The sequence below is a fragment of the Narcine bancroftii genome, chromosome 8 (genome assembly GCF_036971445.1).
Source record: "Narcine bancroftii isolate sNarBan1 chromosome 8, sNarBan1.hap1, whole genome shotgun sequence".
In the NCBI taxonomy this organism is placed as follows: Eukaryota; Metazoa; Chordata; class Chondrichthyes; order Torpediniformes; family Narcinidae; genus Narcine; species Narcine bancroftii.
Window position 1 is genome coordinate 102,747,011 of NC_091476.1, and position 15,039 is coordinate 102,762,049.

At 42.3% G+C, this 15,039-nt stretch overlaps 1 protein-coding gene across 1 annotated transcript in view; it reads right to left on the minus strand.

Annotated features, from left to right (window-relative positions):
- zpr1 (ZPR1 zinc finger) overlaps positions 1-15,039 on the minus strand; it is a 30,920-nt gene that overhangs the window by 1,333 nt on the left and 14,548 nt on the right. Inside the window, exons 8-13 of the mRNA XM_069894622.1 lie at positions 11,072-11,138; positions 7,665-7,735; positions 6,731-6,820; positions 6,425-6,535; positions 4,541-4,630; positions 484-549 (exon numbers count right to left, since the gene is read on the minus strand). Of these exons, the coding sequence (XP_069750723.1) occupies positions 484-549; positions 4,541-4,630; positions 6,425-6,535; positions 6,731-6,820; positions 7,665-7,735; positions 11,072-11,138 (495 nt within the window). The remainder of the gene's footprint in view (positions 1-483; positions 550-4,540; positions 4,631-6,424; positions 6,536-6,730; positions 6,821-7,664; positions 7,736-11,071; positions 11,139-15,039) is intronic.

Sequence of the window (15,039 nt, forward strand, 5' to 3'; positions counted from 1 at the left end):
CAGCTGGAATCCTACTATGGTAGTTAGGGAATTTAAATTCAAATAATTGAATAAATCTGGTTTGTTTCAGTCTTTGAACTAGTAACCATGAATCAAATGGATTATTCCAAACACCAAATTAGTTTATTAATGCCATGAAGGGAAGGAAATGAGCTGTCCTTTCCTTAGTTAGAAACTATATGCAATGCTAGACCCACCAAGAGGCTGATCCTCAATTCAGGAACAATTATGGATAAGATTTAATGATTTGCCTTGTCACATTCAAATAGTGAATAAATGATTAAAAAAAAACATTCTGACATTTGTTGGACTGTAAATAGTGACCGTTCAGTGTTCTACTTTATTTAATCACACTGAAGAAAAACCCACATCCCATTCTGGAGACATGGTCAGGACTAGAGCAAATGCATTTTTTACCATTTTTTTCCACTCTGCTCACTCTTATAATTTTTACATTTTTGATGCTATTGCAGTAGTACTTGCCTGGAGATAACTATTTCCAGCTGGGTCATCAAGAATAAGGTGGGCTTCTACTTTAGCCAATGTAATCTGAAGAAGAAAAATAAAATTATATCATAATTCAGCAAAGCACATAATGAAAGCATGATAGTATCAAAATGGTCCAAAATATTTACAAGGTTACATGGATTTGACAAATCTTGGTGAATGAAAAGGATGACTAATCCATTTTCATATTTCCATTAATTAATTCAGTCAAACTACACTACAATGTCATAGGATTATATCAATCCAGTAGAAAGAATTACCGTAACTTCAGATTTCAAGATACAAAAGAAAGATTGTTCCACCCTAGATTACTTCGGACAATGGGCTCATGTCCAATATAAAGAAATATGATGAATGTATCACAAAAGAAAATTGCTCTGGACTTGTTTTCAGTTATACCCAAAATTGGATTCAAGGTGCATTGACATGAATCATTTATACTATCCCATCATGAAGTGCAGATGGAGATATATTCAGCTGTCAGTGATTTTTATTTGTACTCAGCTATAAATACCAGGCTTCCTCACTTTATGTTTTGCTTTGCTTGACTGTACTTTAGAGGAACAAAAAGTACTATAAACATTATACTGGTAGAATAGGAACATTGGTGACATAAAGTCCAACCATGAGGAAAACTACAAACTATGAGGTTGTCACAGTTCCTTCTTGTTGCAAGGCAATCACTAGTCTTTGGTTTGGCATCTCTTCCAACATAGTCAATACAACCAACAAATTTCATTCACACAAAATGAATTCTTTGGCTTGGCTTCGTGGACGAAGATTTATTGAGGGGGTAAATGTCCACGTCAGCTGCAGGCTCGTTTGTGGCTGACAAGTCCGATGCGGGACAGGCAGACACGGTTGCAGCGGAAAATTGGTTGGTTGGGGTTGGGTGTTGGGTTTTTCCTCCTTTGTCTTTTGTCAGTGAGGTGGGCTCTGCGGTCTTCTTCAAAGGAGGTTGCTGCCCGCTGAACTGTGAGGCGCCAAGATGCACGGTTTGAGGCGATATCAGCCCACTGGCGGTGGTCAATGTGGCAGGCACCAAGAGATTTCTTTAGGCAGTCCTTTTACCTCTTCTTTGGTGCACCTCTGTCACGGTGGCCAGTGGAGAGCTCGCCATATAACACGATCTTGGGAAGGCGATTGTCCTCCATTCTGGAGACGTGACCCACCCAGCGCAGCTGGATCTTCAGCAGCGTGGACTCGATGCTGTCGGCCTCTGCCATCTTGAGTACTTCGACGTTAGGGATGAAGGCGCTCCAATGAATGTTGAGGATGGAGCGGAGACAACGCTGGTGGAAGCGTTCTAGGAGCCGTAGGTGATGCCGGTAGAGGACCCATGATTCGGAGCCGAACAGGAGTGTGGGTATGACAACGGCTCTGTATACGCTTATCTTTGTGAGGTTTTTCAGTTGGTTGTTTTTCCAGACTCTTTTGTGTAGTCTTCCAAAGGCACTATTTGCCTTGGAGAGTCTGTTGTCTATCTCGTTGTCGATCCTTGCATCTGATGAAATGGTGCAGCTGAGATAGGTAAACTGGTTGACCGTTTAAAACCTACGACCCAAGGATCTCGCTGCCACGTCCCAGCTTGCTTGGCCACGGCACACGAACCATGGGTGTAAAGGGTGGGGCCAGTAGTGCGCACACTGCACTCCACCTAAAAGCTCCTTTGCGCAGGCCCGAGGATAGGTCCACGTCCTCCCCCTCCACGTCCTCCCCCTCCACGTCCTCCCCCTCCACGTCCTCCCCCTCCACGTCCTCCCCCTCCACGTCCTCCCCCTCCACGTGCTCCCCCTCCACGTCCTCCCCCTCCACGTCCTCCCCCTCCACGTCCTCCCCCTCCACGTCCTCCCCCTCCACGTCCTCCCCCTCCACGTCCTCCCCCTCCACGTCCTCCCCCTCCACGTCCTCCCCCTCCACGTCCTCCCCCTCCAAAGATGCTCACAAACTCAAGCTAGCATGCTGGAACATCAGAACCATGCTAGACAAGGCTGACAGCCACCGACCTGAACATCGGTCTGCCCTCATTGCACATGAACTCCTCAGACTTGACATCGACATAGCCGCTCTCAGTGAAGTCCGCCTGGCAGATGTAGGCAGCCTCCAAGAATGCGGCGCGGGCTACACACTCTACTGGTCTGGCAAGCCTTTGGATGAACGACGCCTATCTGGTGTAGGCTTCATGGTCAAGAACTCCATTACCTCCAAACTCGAAAACCTTCCGACAGGCCACTCGGACCGGATCATGTCCATGCGACTCCCCCTTCAAAACAAGCGTCGCATCACCCTCATCAGTGTCTATGCTCCAACCCTCCAGGTGGAACCAGCAGAAAAGGACAAGTTCTACACTGACCTGCGCAACCTCATTCAACGCACCCCTACAGCCGACAAGGTTGTCATCCTTGGCGACTTCAACGCTCGCGTCGGCAAAGACTCAGAAACCTGGCCAGGAATCCTGGGCAAGCATGGTGTCGGCAAGTGCAACGACAATGGGCGCCTCCTGTTGGAGCTCTGCGCAGAACAGCGGCTTGTCATTACAAACACCCTTTTTCAGCAGAGGGACAGCCTTAAGACCACCTGGATGCATCCCCGATCCAAACACTGGCACCTCCTGGACTACGTCCTGGTGCGAGAAAGAGACAAACGAGATGTGCTCCACACCAGGGTCATGCCCAGCACGGAATGCCTCACTGACCACCGGCTGGTTCGCTGCAAGCTCAACCTTCACTTCAAGCCAAAACCCAGGAACAGTAAAGCCCCCAGAAAGAGGTTCAATGTTGGAAACCTGCAGTCAGACGAAGTGAGAGGAAACTTCCAGGCAAACCTCAAAGCAAAGCTCGACGATGCAATCCGCCTTACGGACTCATCCCCTGAAACCCTCTGGGATCAGCTGAAGACTACCATACTGCAATCCACTGAAGAGGTACTGGGCTTCTCCTCCAGGAAAAACAAGGACTGGTTCGACGATAACAGCCAGGATATCCAGGAGCTGCTGGCAAAGAAGCGAGCTGCCCACCAGGCTCACCTTACAAAGCCGTCCTGTCCAGAGAAGAAACAAGCCTTCCGTCGTGCATGCAGCCATCTTCAGCGCAAACTCCGGGAGATCCAAAATGAGTGGTGGACTAGCCTCGCCAAGCGAACCCAGCTCAGCGCGGACATTGGCGACTTCAGGGGTTTCTACGAGGCTCTAAAGGCTGTGTACGGCCCCTCACCCCAAGTCCAAAGCCCGCTGCGCAGCTCAGATGGCAAAGTCCTCCTCAGCGACAAGATCTCCATCCTCAACCGATGCTCAGAACACTTCCAATCTCTTTTCAGTGCCAACCGCTCAGTCCAAGATTCCGCCTTGCTCCAGCTCCCTCAACAGCCCCTAAGGATAGAGCTGGATGAGGTCCTTACCCAGGATGAGACATATAAGGCAATTGAACAACTGAAAAGTGGCAAAGCAGCAGGTATGGATGGAATCCCCCCAGAGGTCTGGAAGGCTGGCGGCAAAACTCTGCATGTCAAACTGCATGAGTTTTTCAAGCTTTGTTGGGACCAAAGAAAACTGCCTCAGGACCTTCGTGATGCCATCATCATCACCCTGTACAAAAACAAAGGCGAGAAATCAGACTGCTCAAACTACAGGGGAATCACGCTGTTCTCCATTGCAGGCAAAATCTTCGCTAGGATTCTCCTAAATAGAATAATACCTAGTGTCGCCGAGAATATTCTCCCAGAATCACAGTGCGGCTTTCGCGCAAACAGAGGAACTACTGACATGGTCTTTGCCCTCAGACAGCTCCAAGAAAAGTGCAGAGAACAAAACAAAGGACTCTACATCACCTTTGTTGACCTCACCAAAGCCTTCGACACCGTGAGCAGGAAAGGGCTTTGGCAAATACTAGAGCGCATCGGATGCCCCCTTACTAAATCACATAAGATACTTTTATACTGACAGTCTGGCCTAACACATTCTAATAAAATCAAATTGGATATCTGTCATAGCTTACTCATTTTTTCTAAACACAAAATTTAGTTAAGACTGTTTTACCTCATCCAGCTTGTCTGCAAATTCTTTAAGTTTTACAAATTTTTCACGATCATTGCTGTCTCCTGCATAAAAGGGGTTTTTTGCCACAATCTAATAAAGGAGGAAAAATTAGTTTTCATTGTGTTTCAATCATCAAAAGCTACATCATTATTATACCAATATTTAACAAAAGAAGTTGATTCAAGAGCAAGCTTGCAGTTTTTCCCATTTGTTTTCATGTTCTTGCCAATGTTTGCCCTATTAGGTTTGTGCATCAGTACAAATCATGCAATATTACTAGAATTTTAATGTTCTCATTCCTCTCCTATTTTAAGATTACACTGCTCATCCTAGTAAGCATCTCAGTTAGTTTAATGCTGCAAAATGCTTTACAAAGCATGTTTAACCGTTCCATTGCATTCCTTAGATGAGGTAATAATCTGCTTTTGCTCTCCCATCCAAGTCCTTGACTTAGTGCAATCTTGTAATACTTTGGAAATATTATGGAAGCTATCTTGTCACATTTGGATAAATTTTGATCCTTTACTGAAACCAAAAACTTAAATCAGCCGTAAAAGTATAGGCTGATCAAAATATCGAACATTATGAGCAGTGAAAAGTTATTTGGCTCAATCACTTACTCACAACTTAAAAAGCAAAACACAGCAGATAAAAATGATGAGAAAATAAACTAGAAATGCATGGCAGAATATAAATGTTGATGTGTCCCAATTAGGATAGAACTGGAAGGTTATGTTGGAAAAAACATTCTCAAACCTAGAGGAGCTGAACTTCAGGCTTATGCAAGAAGAGAACATGAGCAGGGTGATGGGAATCCTTTGTGATGATAGCTGCCTTCTTCAGGCAGTGCCTCACATGGACATTTTCAATGGATAGGAGGTTCAGATTTATTGTCAGAGTACATACATTAAATCACATAAAACCCTGAGATTCCTTTGCAGTAAAATTACTACTAATTGGTAGTGCAAAAAAATACACAGCATAAAAAATGTAAACAAAGTACTTTAAACATAACAAATGTAAACAAATTGACTGTGCAATAGAGAGAACAAAAACAAAATCAATAAAGTGCACAAGTAAGAGAAGCAAAAGTCTTTAAATGAGTCTCTGATTGAGTTTGTCATTGAGGAGTCTCATGGTGCAGGGATAGCAGCTGTTCCTGAACCTGGTGGTGCAAGTCTTGTGGCATCTATTCTTCTTTCCTGAAGGAAGCAGCAAGAACAGAGCATGTGCTGGGTGGTGAGGGTCTTTGCTGCGGCTCTCCCACAGCAGCATTCCCTGTAGATTTGCTCAATAGTGGGGAGAGTTTTGCCTGTAATGTCCTGGCTGTGTCCACTACCTTTTGGAGGGCTTTATATTCAGGGGTATTGGTATTTCCATACCAGACTGTGATGCAGCCGGTCAGCACACTTTCCACCACACCTGTGTAGAGATTTGCCAGGGTACCTATGATGGACTTGGCTAAGTTTGCCACTCTCTGCTGCCTTCCACATTGATGGGCACCAACAAAACCAGGCCATGTTGCAACTAGTCAGTATTCGACAACATGCTGAATCCCCTCAGACACCTTTAGAGTTGACCTCTCTTCTCCAATTTAGATTTTGAAAGTTTGTGCAATTTAAATAACCAGTTTGTGTCATACTTTGTTTCACAAATTATTCCAAATATTTGTATGCGAAAATTCTTTCTGCTGCTCTTCCATAAATTTCCATTTTGTATTTCAATTTTATTTTTTGGGGAATGGCAAGAAGGGAAAGGCAAAACTAAGAAATCCTGCCCATTTCTTCCCTTCCTCAAATGATACAACAGAAGAGATATAAAAGAATATAACTCGTGTTGATATTGATACCTGCAGGTTAGAGAGATTACAAAAATAGTTTATACCAATTCTTTTATATCTGTCAGCAGTCCTTCCAAGGTGGTGAACTTTCCTCCAAGGATTCCCATCCCAAGCTCAAATTCCAGGTCTGGTATTGAAACAGAGCACGTTTCAGACTGCAACAAAAAAAAAGATTGAATTAAAACCATGGCCACAAATTTGCAACTATCAATTGTGAAAGATTAGGCTTTCATATCAACTATAAATATTAAGGTATAAATCAGGTTAGATTCTCAAATGCACAAAGATTGACAATATAATGGGAAATCTCAAAGAGGAGCATAGTTTTAACCATTGAAATAATGCTGTACCTTGAGCACATCCCTGGTCATGTCAGAGGGGTCTGTAATCCTTAGAGTGATTTTAGTACCCAGACGCTCAGTAGCTCCTCCTGACTTAACCTACATATAAAGAAATACTATAATGAATGTGACTGTACAATTTCACCTAATATTTCTCTACTTGCGTTCACTCTCCTCACCTGAAGATGACAGCATCCACAGGACATTTTGTCTTTAATGTCTCATTCAGTGAACTTCAGCACATTGAGCAATCAAGCTATTTTTAAAAAATATGCACAATGGGTACAACATTGAAATACAAATCACTAAATATGCAAAGGTAATCCTGCTCACTCATCTTTTAACCAAAGGACATAAATAATCACATATCAACCTGCCGGGCACCCATTAGAATAAAGTGAACTCGGTACAGTGAGCAGATTAGAATCCTTCTGGCCATTCTTAACTAATCTTGCCCATATAACAATCAATAATTTTACTCAATATTCCCTCTGGTTTGATACATTTTGATGCTTGCTCTGTGAAAGCATTTGCAAATGATATCAATGTGGTCCTTGTATGTCCAGCAGGGCAAAGAAGGAAATGGATTTTTATTACACCATACACACCAGTGCATCAATGAACATGCACCTATAGCGTCCTCAGAAACACTTGAAAACAATAATTATTTGACTTGTGATGGAAGAGTCAGTCACCCATAATTATTTTAGTGAATCAGACCAGACCAGTATCATTAGTAACCATGGATTTGGTCAGCAGCCTTTCTCCCCTTGGTTGTGGAATGGCTCATGCTAAACAAGTATCTAAAGGAAAGGCAATTTCTTTACAAACCAATAAATAGGATGGGGTAAAATAAATATACACTTATTAGTGTAATTAGTTTAAGCTTTCCTCAGAAGAAAACAATCAATTTTTTAATATCAGACAGTCAGTAAAAAGTTACCTCATTGGTTCGATGTCCACATGTTTCACAGTTTGTTGCCATGATGATCACTTCCTTGAAGTGTGGGATTTCTGTAAACCTGAGGTAAAGGAAGACACTAACATAATTCCAGATTAGGACTCAATTCCAAACCCAGAACAATGTGACTGCAAGATAGATATGCTTGTTCTTGTAAGACACTTTACCAGGGATTAATTGTGATAATTAAATTATTTATTCCAGGGAGTAATATTCATTATTGCTATGTGTATAATTGAAACATTATCACAATGAGGTTGTCAGACATGAAATTTAAAGATCTGACAAAAAAATATGTAAAACATTTGAAAGGTGTAAAGCTGAATATTGTGCTTTGGGCTTTGCTGTAGTCTACTACGAATCTGCTGCATGAATTATCAAGCCATTTCAAGTTCACTCAAGCATGCAGGCACATTACATCATCTCAAAATGTAAAACGTGACAGTAACCAAAAATACCAACTCCCTCTAGAGATCAAGTACCTTAAAAACTGGACTCTTAAAGTACACTATTTGACCAGCTGAGTTTCTCCAGCATTGTTTTTACTCCTAGCTCTTGCTAACAAACTGGAACTTTCTTTAATATACTTTGAAATGTTCACCTTCTAAAATATTAACCTGCATTTCCCATTCCTGATGCTGATTGATTTTCCATGTGGTTCCAGAATTTTGCCCTATTTCTCATGCATCAAAACAATTCAATCTCTCCACTACTGATCCCTCGATGAGGACTGGGCCATGTTCCCCTGACTTCATCCTGAAGTCCACAATCATCTCCTTGGTTTTGCTGACGTTGAGTGCAATTTTGTTGTCGTTACACCATTCAACAAGTGTTGAATGCCAACATTATATTGACTCATTATATTGAATTCAATGAGAGTTCAATGTCAATTCTTAACAAAAAAACATTCTAATATTTCTAAAATTCTAAAATTTGGCATGATTTGAGAATATTGGAAAAAAAAGTGGGGATATCACCAAAAGCACCATTGTGCCAAAACGAACTATTGCCCATGAACTTGGCCAATAGAAATTTAAATATTTGGCATGAGAAAGGAATCAAATATATTGAAGATTGCTATGAGGAAGAGCTAATTATGTCGTTTGAACAATTAAAACATAAATATAATCTGTCAAATTGAACCTTCCACTGCTTTCTTCAATTGAGGTCCTTCTTGCGAGAGAGATGAGGTCCCACAATGGTCCCAACCTCAAGTAATGAAATGGAAGGGATGCTTCAACTTGGAAATGCACCTATATTTATAACTAGGATATACTCTGCTCTCTAAGGTGAAAGTGTTAAGCCAGGCCAACAAAGGTCGGGAGAGAGGTGGGAGTCGAATCTAGATGTTACAATTCTAGAAGAATGCTGGACTGACTGGTGTTTGGACAGAATGACATCAACGATTAATGTGAGATAAGGCTTGGTTCAATATAATTTTTTTACATCAATTATATTTCACACCACAAAAATTACATAAATCAAAATCTGAAATGTGCTTTAGATGTGGTATCGAAATTGGAATTTTTATACATTCTACATGATAAGGCAAGACCATTCTGGAATGAAATCACTGAAACCCTAACAAGAACAACAGGGGAGACCTTCACATACGACCCAGTGCTGTATCTTCTGGGCAAACTTATGGAAGTGATTAACAAATTGACTAAATTTCAAATCTGTTTTGTTAAGGTAGTCTTGGCTGTGGTCAAGAAAGCATATAGCAATCACTTGGAAGTCCAACTCTCCCCTACTTATTGCTCGATGGGCCGGGGAGACGTGTTGCCATGGAGAAAAATCACATATAACCTATAAAATAAATGCGACCCTTTCATTAAGATATGGCAAGCATACTTAGATTACGTCGATGTTCAATTGTAAACCTGACCCTTGAAGGTATGTAAAGATGAGATATCCCAGAAAAAATTATGAAAAAATCGAGACCTTTGACGTTACGAAAAGTCATATTCTTATATTGAGGGGTGGGAAGGGTAAATTCTTCTATTTCCATTTGTTTGTAAATATTTAATATATTTTTGAAATGTATAAAAGTTTAAAGACTTTATGAATATATTTATAGAAAAAATGAAGTATTTAAAATAAAGTAACCCATACACATTTATATTGTTATAATCATTCTATTTTATTATTAGTTATTGTTGTTTATCTCTTATTGTGCCTAATTTATAAATCTTTATCATAGGTAAGTACGTAAAGGAAAAAACATAGCATATATAGGGTTCGGTACTATCGTGGATTCAGGCATCTGCTGGTCTTGGAACATATCCCCTGCGGATGAGGGGGACTACTGCATGGTGATATATCTCTGGACATTTTATTAGTTACTTCAGAAAATAAGGAATTAGTAATGAACACAAACCAAGTAAATCCCAGGCTGAATTACCATTCTATGTTGTTTTACTTAAACACATTAATCCCAGCCATGGGCAACTGGTCTGTGCTCCAACACAATGATAAAGTCTATCTTTGCCAAACGCACAATGCGCTTCCAGCACATCAATCCCAAATACAACACCAACCCACCATCTTTGTTGCCAACCAGGATCTCAAACAGCATTCCAACAAAAAGGATGAGACTAGTAAGGGGCTTACTACTGGTGGGATCAACGCAAGCCTCTGCATGAATCATTTTAAATAAATGAATGAGAAAAAAAATAAAACAAAGCATCAAAAAATCAGACATCTTGTAATTTTCAAAGTGGCTGTGATTACACTTAGATGTAAATTCCTGAAGGTAACATTGCAGGCCATTCAGAAAAAAAGTCCCCCCTCCCCCCGAAAATTCGCTGTTCAGCTTTTCCTTTGCAACAAAAATTATTTCACCTCTCCTAAGAAACTGACATTTTTTCTCTATATTCACACAAAAAAAAACACCAAGCTTCATGGCATCCATTTTACTGTGAATCCCTTAATTTCCAGTATAAATGCCTGATTCTAAAATGAGAGTAAAATCTCAGAAAGCCAAGGAAGGAAAAATAATTCAAGAACTTTACAGCCTCATAGTTCTTTCTTGAAATCAAAGTTAATTCCAGAGAGATAGCAGTATCACAAATATTGTACAAGCCAAACAATTGAAATGCATTTACAGAAAAGATCTCATTCAACTTGATACTTAAAATTGTTTGGGTAAAGAATGGCCCTGGAGCCACGTTCAAGGAGAATGCTGAGAAGCAAAGGGAAAGGCACTGACATTGAAAGGAAATCTGTGGATGAAAGAAAATGTCAAAGGAATTCTTGCAGATTTCTACTTCTTGAACAATTTAACTCGAATAAAACAAATATGAACAACATTTTACCTTTGCTGAATTATACAAGTCAACAAGAAGCTGTCACCCTATCGTCAAATTTACACATTTTTTAAAGGATACGTACTAGCTTCATATTAGTGTCAGCAGGTGCATTGCATTCTGGACAGTTGGTAGGAAATTTCAGCACCTGTTGGAAAAAGTAAAACGGCCTTAATTTCACAACATAAGTTTCCTTCTTTCATTCATTTGATCATTTTCTCTGATGCTGGGTGATTGAACTCAATCCTAATGTGAATCTCAAACATTACAAGTCAGACATAGTTATGAAATGTTTAAAAAAAATGGACCCTCAACTCCTAATCTTTGCTCATTTATTTTGAACATTTATTTTCATCGTAGTCTGTGACAACAAATGCCAAATGACAAGAGCTTCTATGTTGTCATCTCAGGTCCATTGGGAATTTATATTCTTCGATCAGCCTTTTATAACAAAGTGCTTGGATTACATTTTCTTCACACGCCCTCCTCCCATCACCAGTTGAAAGTGTACCTAGCACTGTCCATCCATCTCTTAGTAACCTTTAAGGTATTGGTGCCATCTGTGCATTCGAGAATATTAGGCAGGGAATTTCATATTTGACTGATGGAATTAAGTATTTTCAAGTCAAGATGGTGTACATTTCTGAGGGAACTTGCATACAATAGTATTTCCAGACGATTTCTATACTAATTTTTTTCAAATGTGCAGCTCTGGATGCTTACCCAAAGCATTCTTGCTGGGTTTTGTTGTACATCCTGTAAATAGTAACCCTGATCATGCGAGCTCTTTTGTCAGACTTCCTGGTTGGAGAGCCTTCAATTCTGGTGGGCTCCGTCATTATCTTTGGTCTGTCCCTTGCAACTATTGGAAAGCTTTTGGGAGTCAGGAATTTAGCATTTCACTAATTCCCTTCTTTCTTTTTAAAATATTTTTATTGAGTTTAACACACAAATCCTGCATATGAAGTCTTCTAATAAAATAAATAGGTCATATCATATACATATCACAAATTAATATAAATGCAAATCAAAAACCGATCCATATTTGTTTGTTTAACAATATTTCTTAAAAATAATTCTGCATAGAAAATAAGTAAACTATATTAGACAATATCTTGATCTAAACAATGGGTAAATTCTGTCTAATTTAATATGATCTATGACAACCATGATTAAATCCATATTTAACAAGTTAATCTAAAACTATTTTTAAAAAAAGCACGAGATGAACCAGTAACTGAACTTTATTTTGAATTACTCGCACTGCTCAAGGAGATTGCCCACTTCCTGTGAGGGATGCACTGGCCTTAGGAAGTGACATCAGTGCATCATGGCGTCACTCATCGCCAGCGGTGCACAACATGGAAGTGGCACTGTTCCCCGAACAAGACGTGCCACCCACCGTGGGCTTCTCCTCGGTTGGGAAGGGGGCCTGCGCCATCTTGTTTCGGATGACAGGGTGGTGATTCAGCCCATTTAACTGGGCAGTCTCTCAGCTCGCTACACCACCCCCTCCCACCCCCCCAAAGAATCACTGTCACCCTTTAAGCAAGTTACCATACTGTCTGGGCAGGCAGCTTCTGTGTCTGATGTGGGAATCCGGGGCGGGCTGGCCTGAGTCCATATGCACTGCCTTGAGGTGGTCAATGGTAAACCAGTCCTGCCATCCACCAATGTCCAAGGTGAAAACGCCACTGTCACGCTGCAACATCTTGAATGGGCCTTCGTAGGCGAATTGTAGGGGTGTCCCATGCTGTCCTCTCCAAACAATAACTAATTTGGTGGACTGTAGATTCACTGGGACGTGGCAGGGTGGAAAGCCGTGTCGGAAAGATGGCAGATGTTTCTGTTTACCCGTTTGTTTCCTCAATCGCTGGAGGATGTCTAGAGCACTGGGTTGTGGGCTGGGAGGGTTGAAGTGAATGTCCCCTGGGATGGTAAGCAGGGAGCCGTACACCATCTCAGCTGGCTTCACTGGTAGGGCTTCTTTTGGGGCTGTGCGAATTCCTAACAGCACCATAGGAGTTTGTCCATCCAATTCAGGCCTTGTAGTAGAGCTTCAGGGCTGCTTTCAGGTGGCGGTGGAAACGTTCGACGAGGCCATTTGACTGAAGATGATAGGCCGTGGTGTGGTATAACTGGCTGCCACAGAACTTGGTTAGGTTGGTCCAGAGTGAGGACATGAACTGGGCCCCTCAGTCTGAGGTGATGTTGGTTGGGAGTCCAAAGCGTGTGAGCCAAATGGACAAGAAAGCCTGGAGCAAGTCTCTTTGAGCAGGAGTACTGCTTTCTGCCAACGAGTAAAACAGTCCATTACTGTGAATAAATACTGCATACCTTGGCTCATGGGGAGCGGGCTGACAATGTCCACATGCACATGGGTCAAAAATGACACTGTGCCGGGTTGAAACTCTGGAGTGGAGCCTTGGTGCGTCTGTGCACTTTGATGCGTTGGCAATCCAAACAAGCCTTAGCCCAAAGGGTTACGTAGTGGCGAAGGCCACGTCACACGAATTTGTCAGACAGCAGGTGGACAATGGACCTTATGGAAGGATGTGACAGACCGTGTATTTGGTCAAACACCCACCGTCATCAGGTCGCAAGTAGGATGGGTCTAGGGAAACCTGTGGACAGATCACACAGTAAGGTCGGGCTCCCTGGTGAATTTGCCTCCAACGTGGCAAATGTCCGTTGTATACTCTGAAATGTAGGAAAGATGTTGTTGTTGCCTTGCCGACCACGGGTCCGAGACCTTGCTGAGTGCGAGGGTGAGTGGTTTGTGGTTTGTGTAGGCAACGAAGACCCTTCCTTCTAACATGTACCAGAAATGTAGTATTGCCAGGTACAGGGCCAACAGCTCAAAGTCAAACGCACTGTATTTGAGCTCTACTGCCCAGAAATGTTTGCTGAAGAAAACCAGGGCACCACTGTTCATTAACCCACTGCTCCAGCACCGTGCCGACTGTTCTGTCTGATGCATCTGTTGAAAGGGCCAGGGTGGGGGTGAGGGGGTGGGGTGGAAGAGTCTGGATGGGCCAAAGATGTGGCCTCCGCCAGTGCCGCTTTGGTTGCCTGGAATGCTTCAACGGTTTTGCGTGTCCACTGGAGCACCTTATTGCCAAGTTTGATGTGGTCGAATAGGGTTGCATGAGGGTAGACACTCCTGGGAGGAAATGATGATAAAGGTTCACCATCCCTAGGAATTCTTGTAGGCCTTTGATTGTGCTCAGCCTGGGAAAACATTGGATGGCTTCCACCTTATCCAGAAGCGATGTAGCCCCCTCGCAGGAGATATGGTGTCCCAGGAAATCGATAGTCCCAGGAACTGGCACTTAGCCGGGTTCACTGTGAGTCCGAACTCCTGCAACCCATTGAAAGGTGAGTTAGGTGCGTCCTGTGTGTGCTGGCATTGGGGCCAGCAATGAGAATGTCATCCAGGTAGATGAAGATGAAATAGAGGTCCCTGCCAACCACGTCCATGAGAGGCTGAAATGTCTGGGCTGTGTTCTTTAGTCCAAAATGCAACTCAAAAAGGCCAAAAAGTGTAAAAATGGCTGCTTTCGGCACTGGAATCTGATGGTACCCTTTGAAGAGGTCCACCTTGGAAAAATCCGGCAGCCCTGGGGCCTCATGGCGAAATCCTGGACATGTGGGATGGGGTATCTATCTGGGACGATGGCGTCATTGAGAAATTATGGCCTTAGCTGACAGAAACAAACTGTCTCTTGTTCAAGGCCCTGAACAGGCGCTATACCCGTGCGTACATTGGAGGCCCGGTGGTCACAATGTGGTGCTTCACGTCATGTGCTGGTTTAGTGTCATGGAAGTTCAGCGCCAACAGAGATGGGTACTTTTCCAGTAGACAGGCATATTCATTAATGTCCAGAGCATGTATTCCTAATGATAGAAAGGAACACTTCTGTAGAGTAAGGGGGTATGAATGGAACTTAGTTGTGTTGACCAAATGCAGGAGTTCATGTTCTTGAAATAAATCTACTCTGAGTAGGGCTTGTCCCAGGGACGCAATCGTACACTTCCAGTAGAAAACT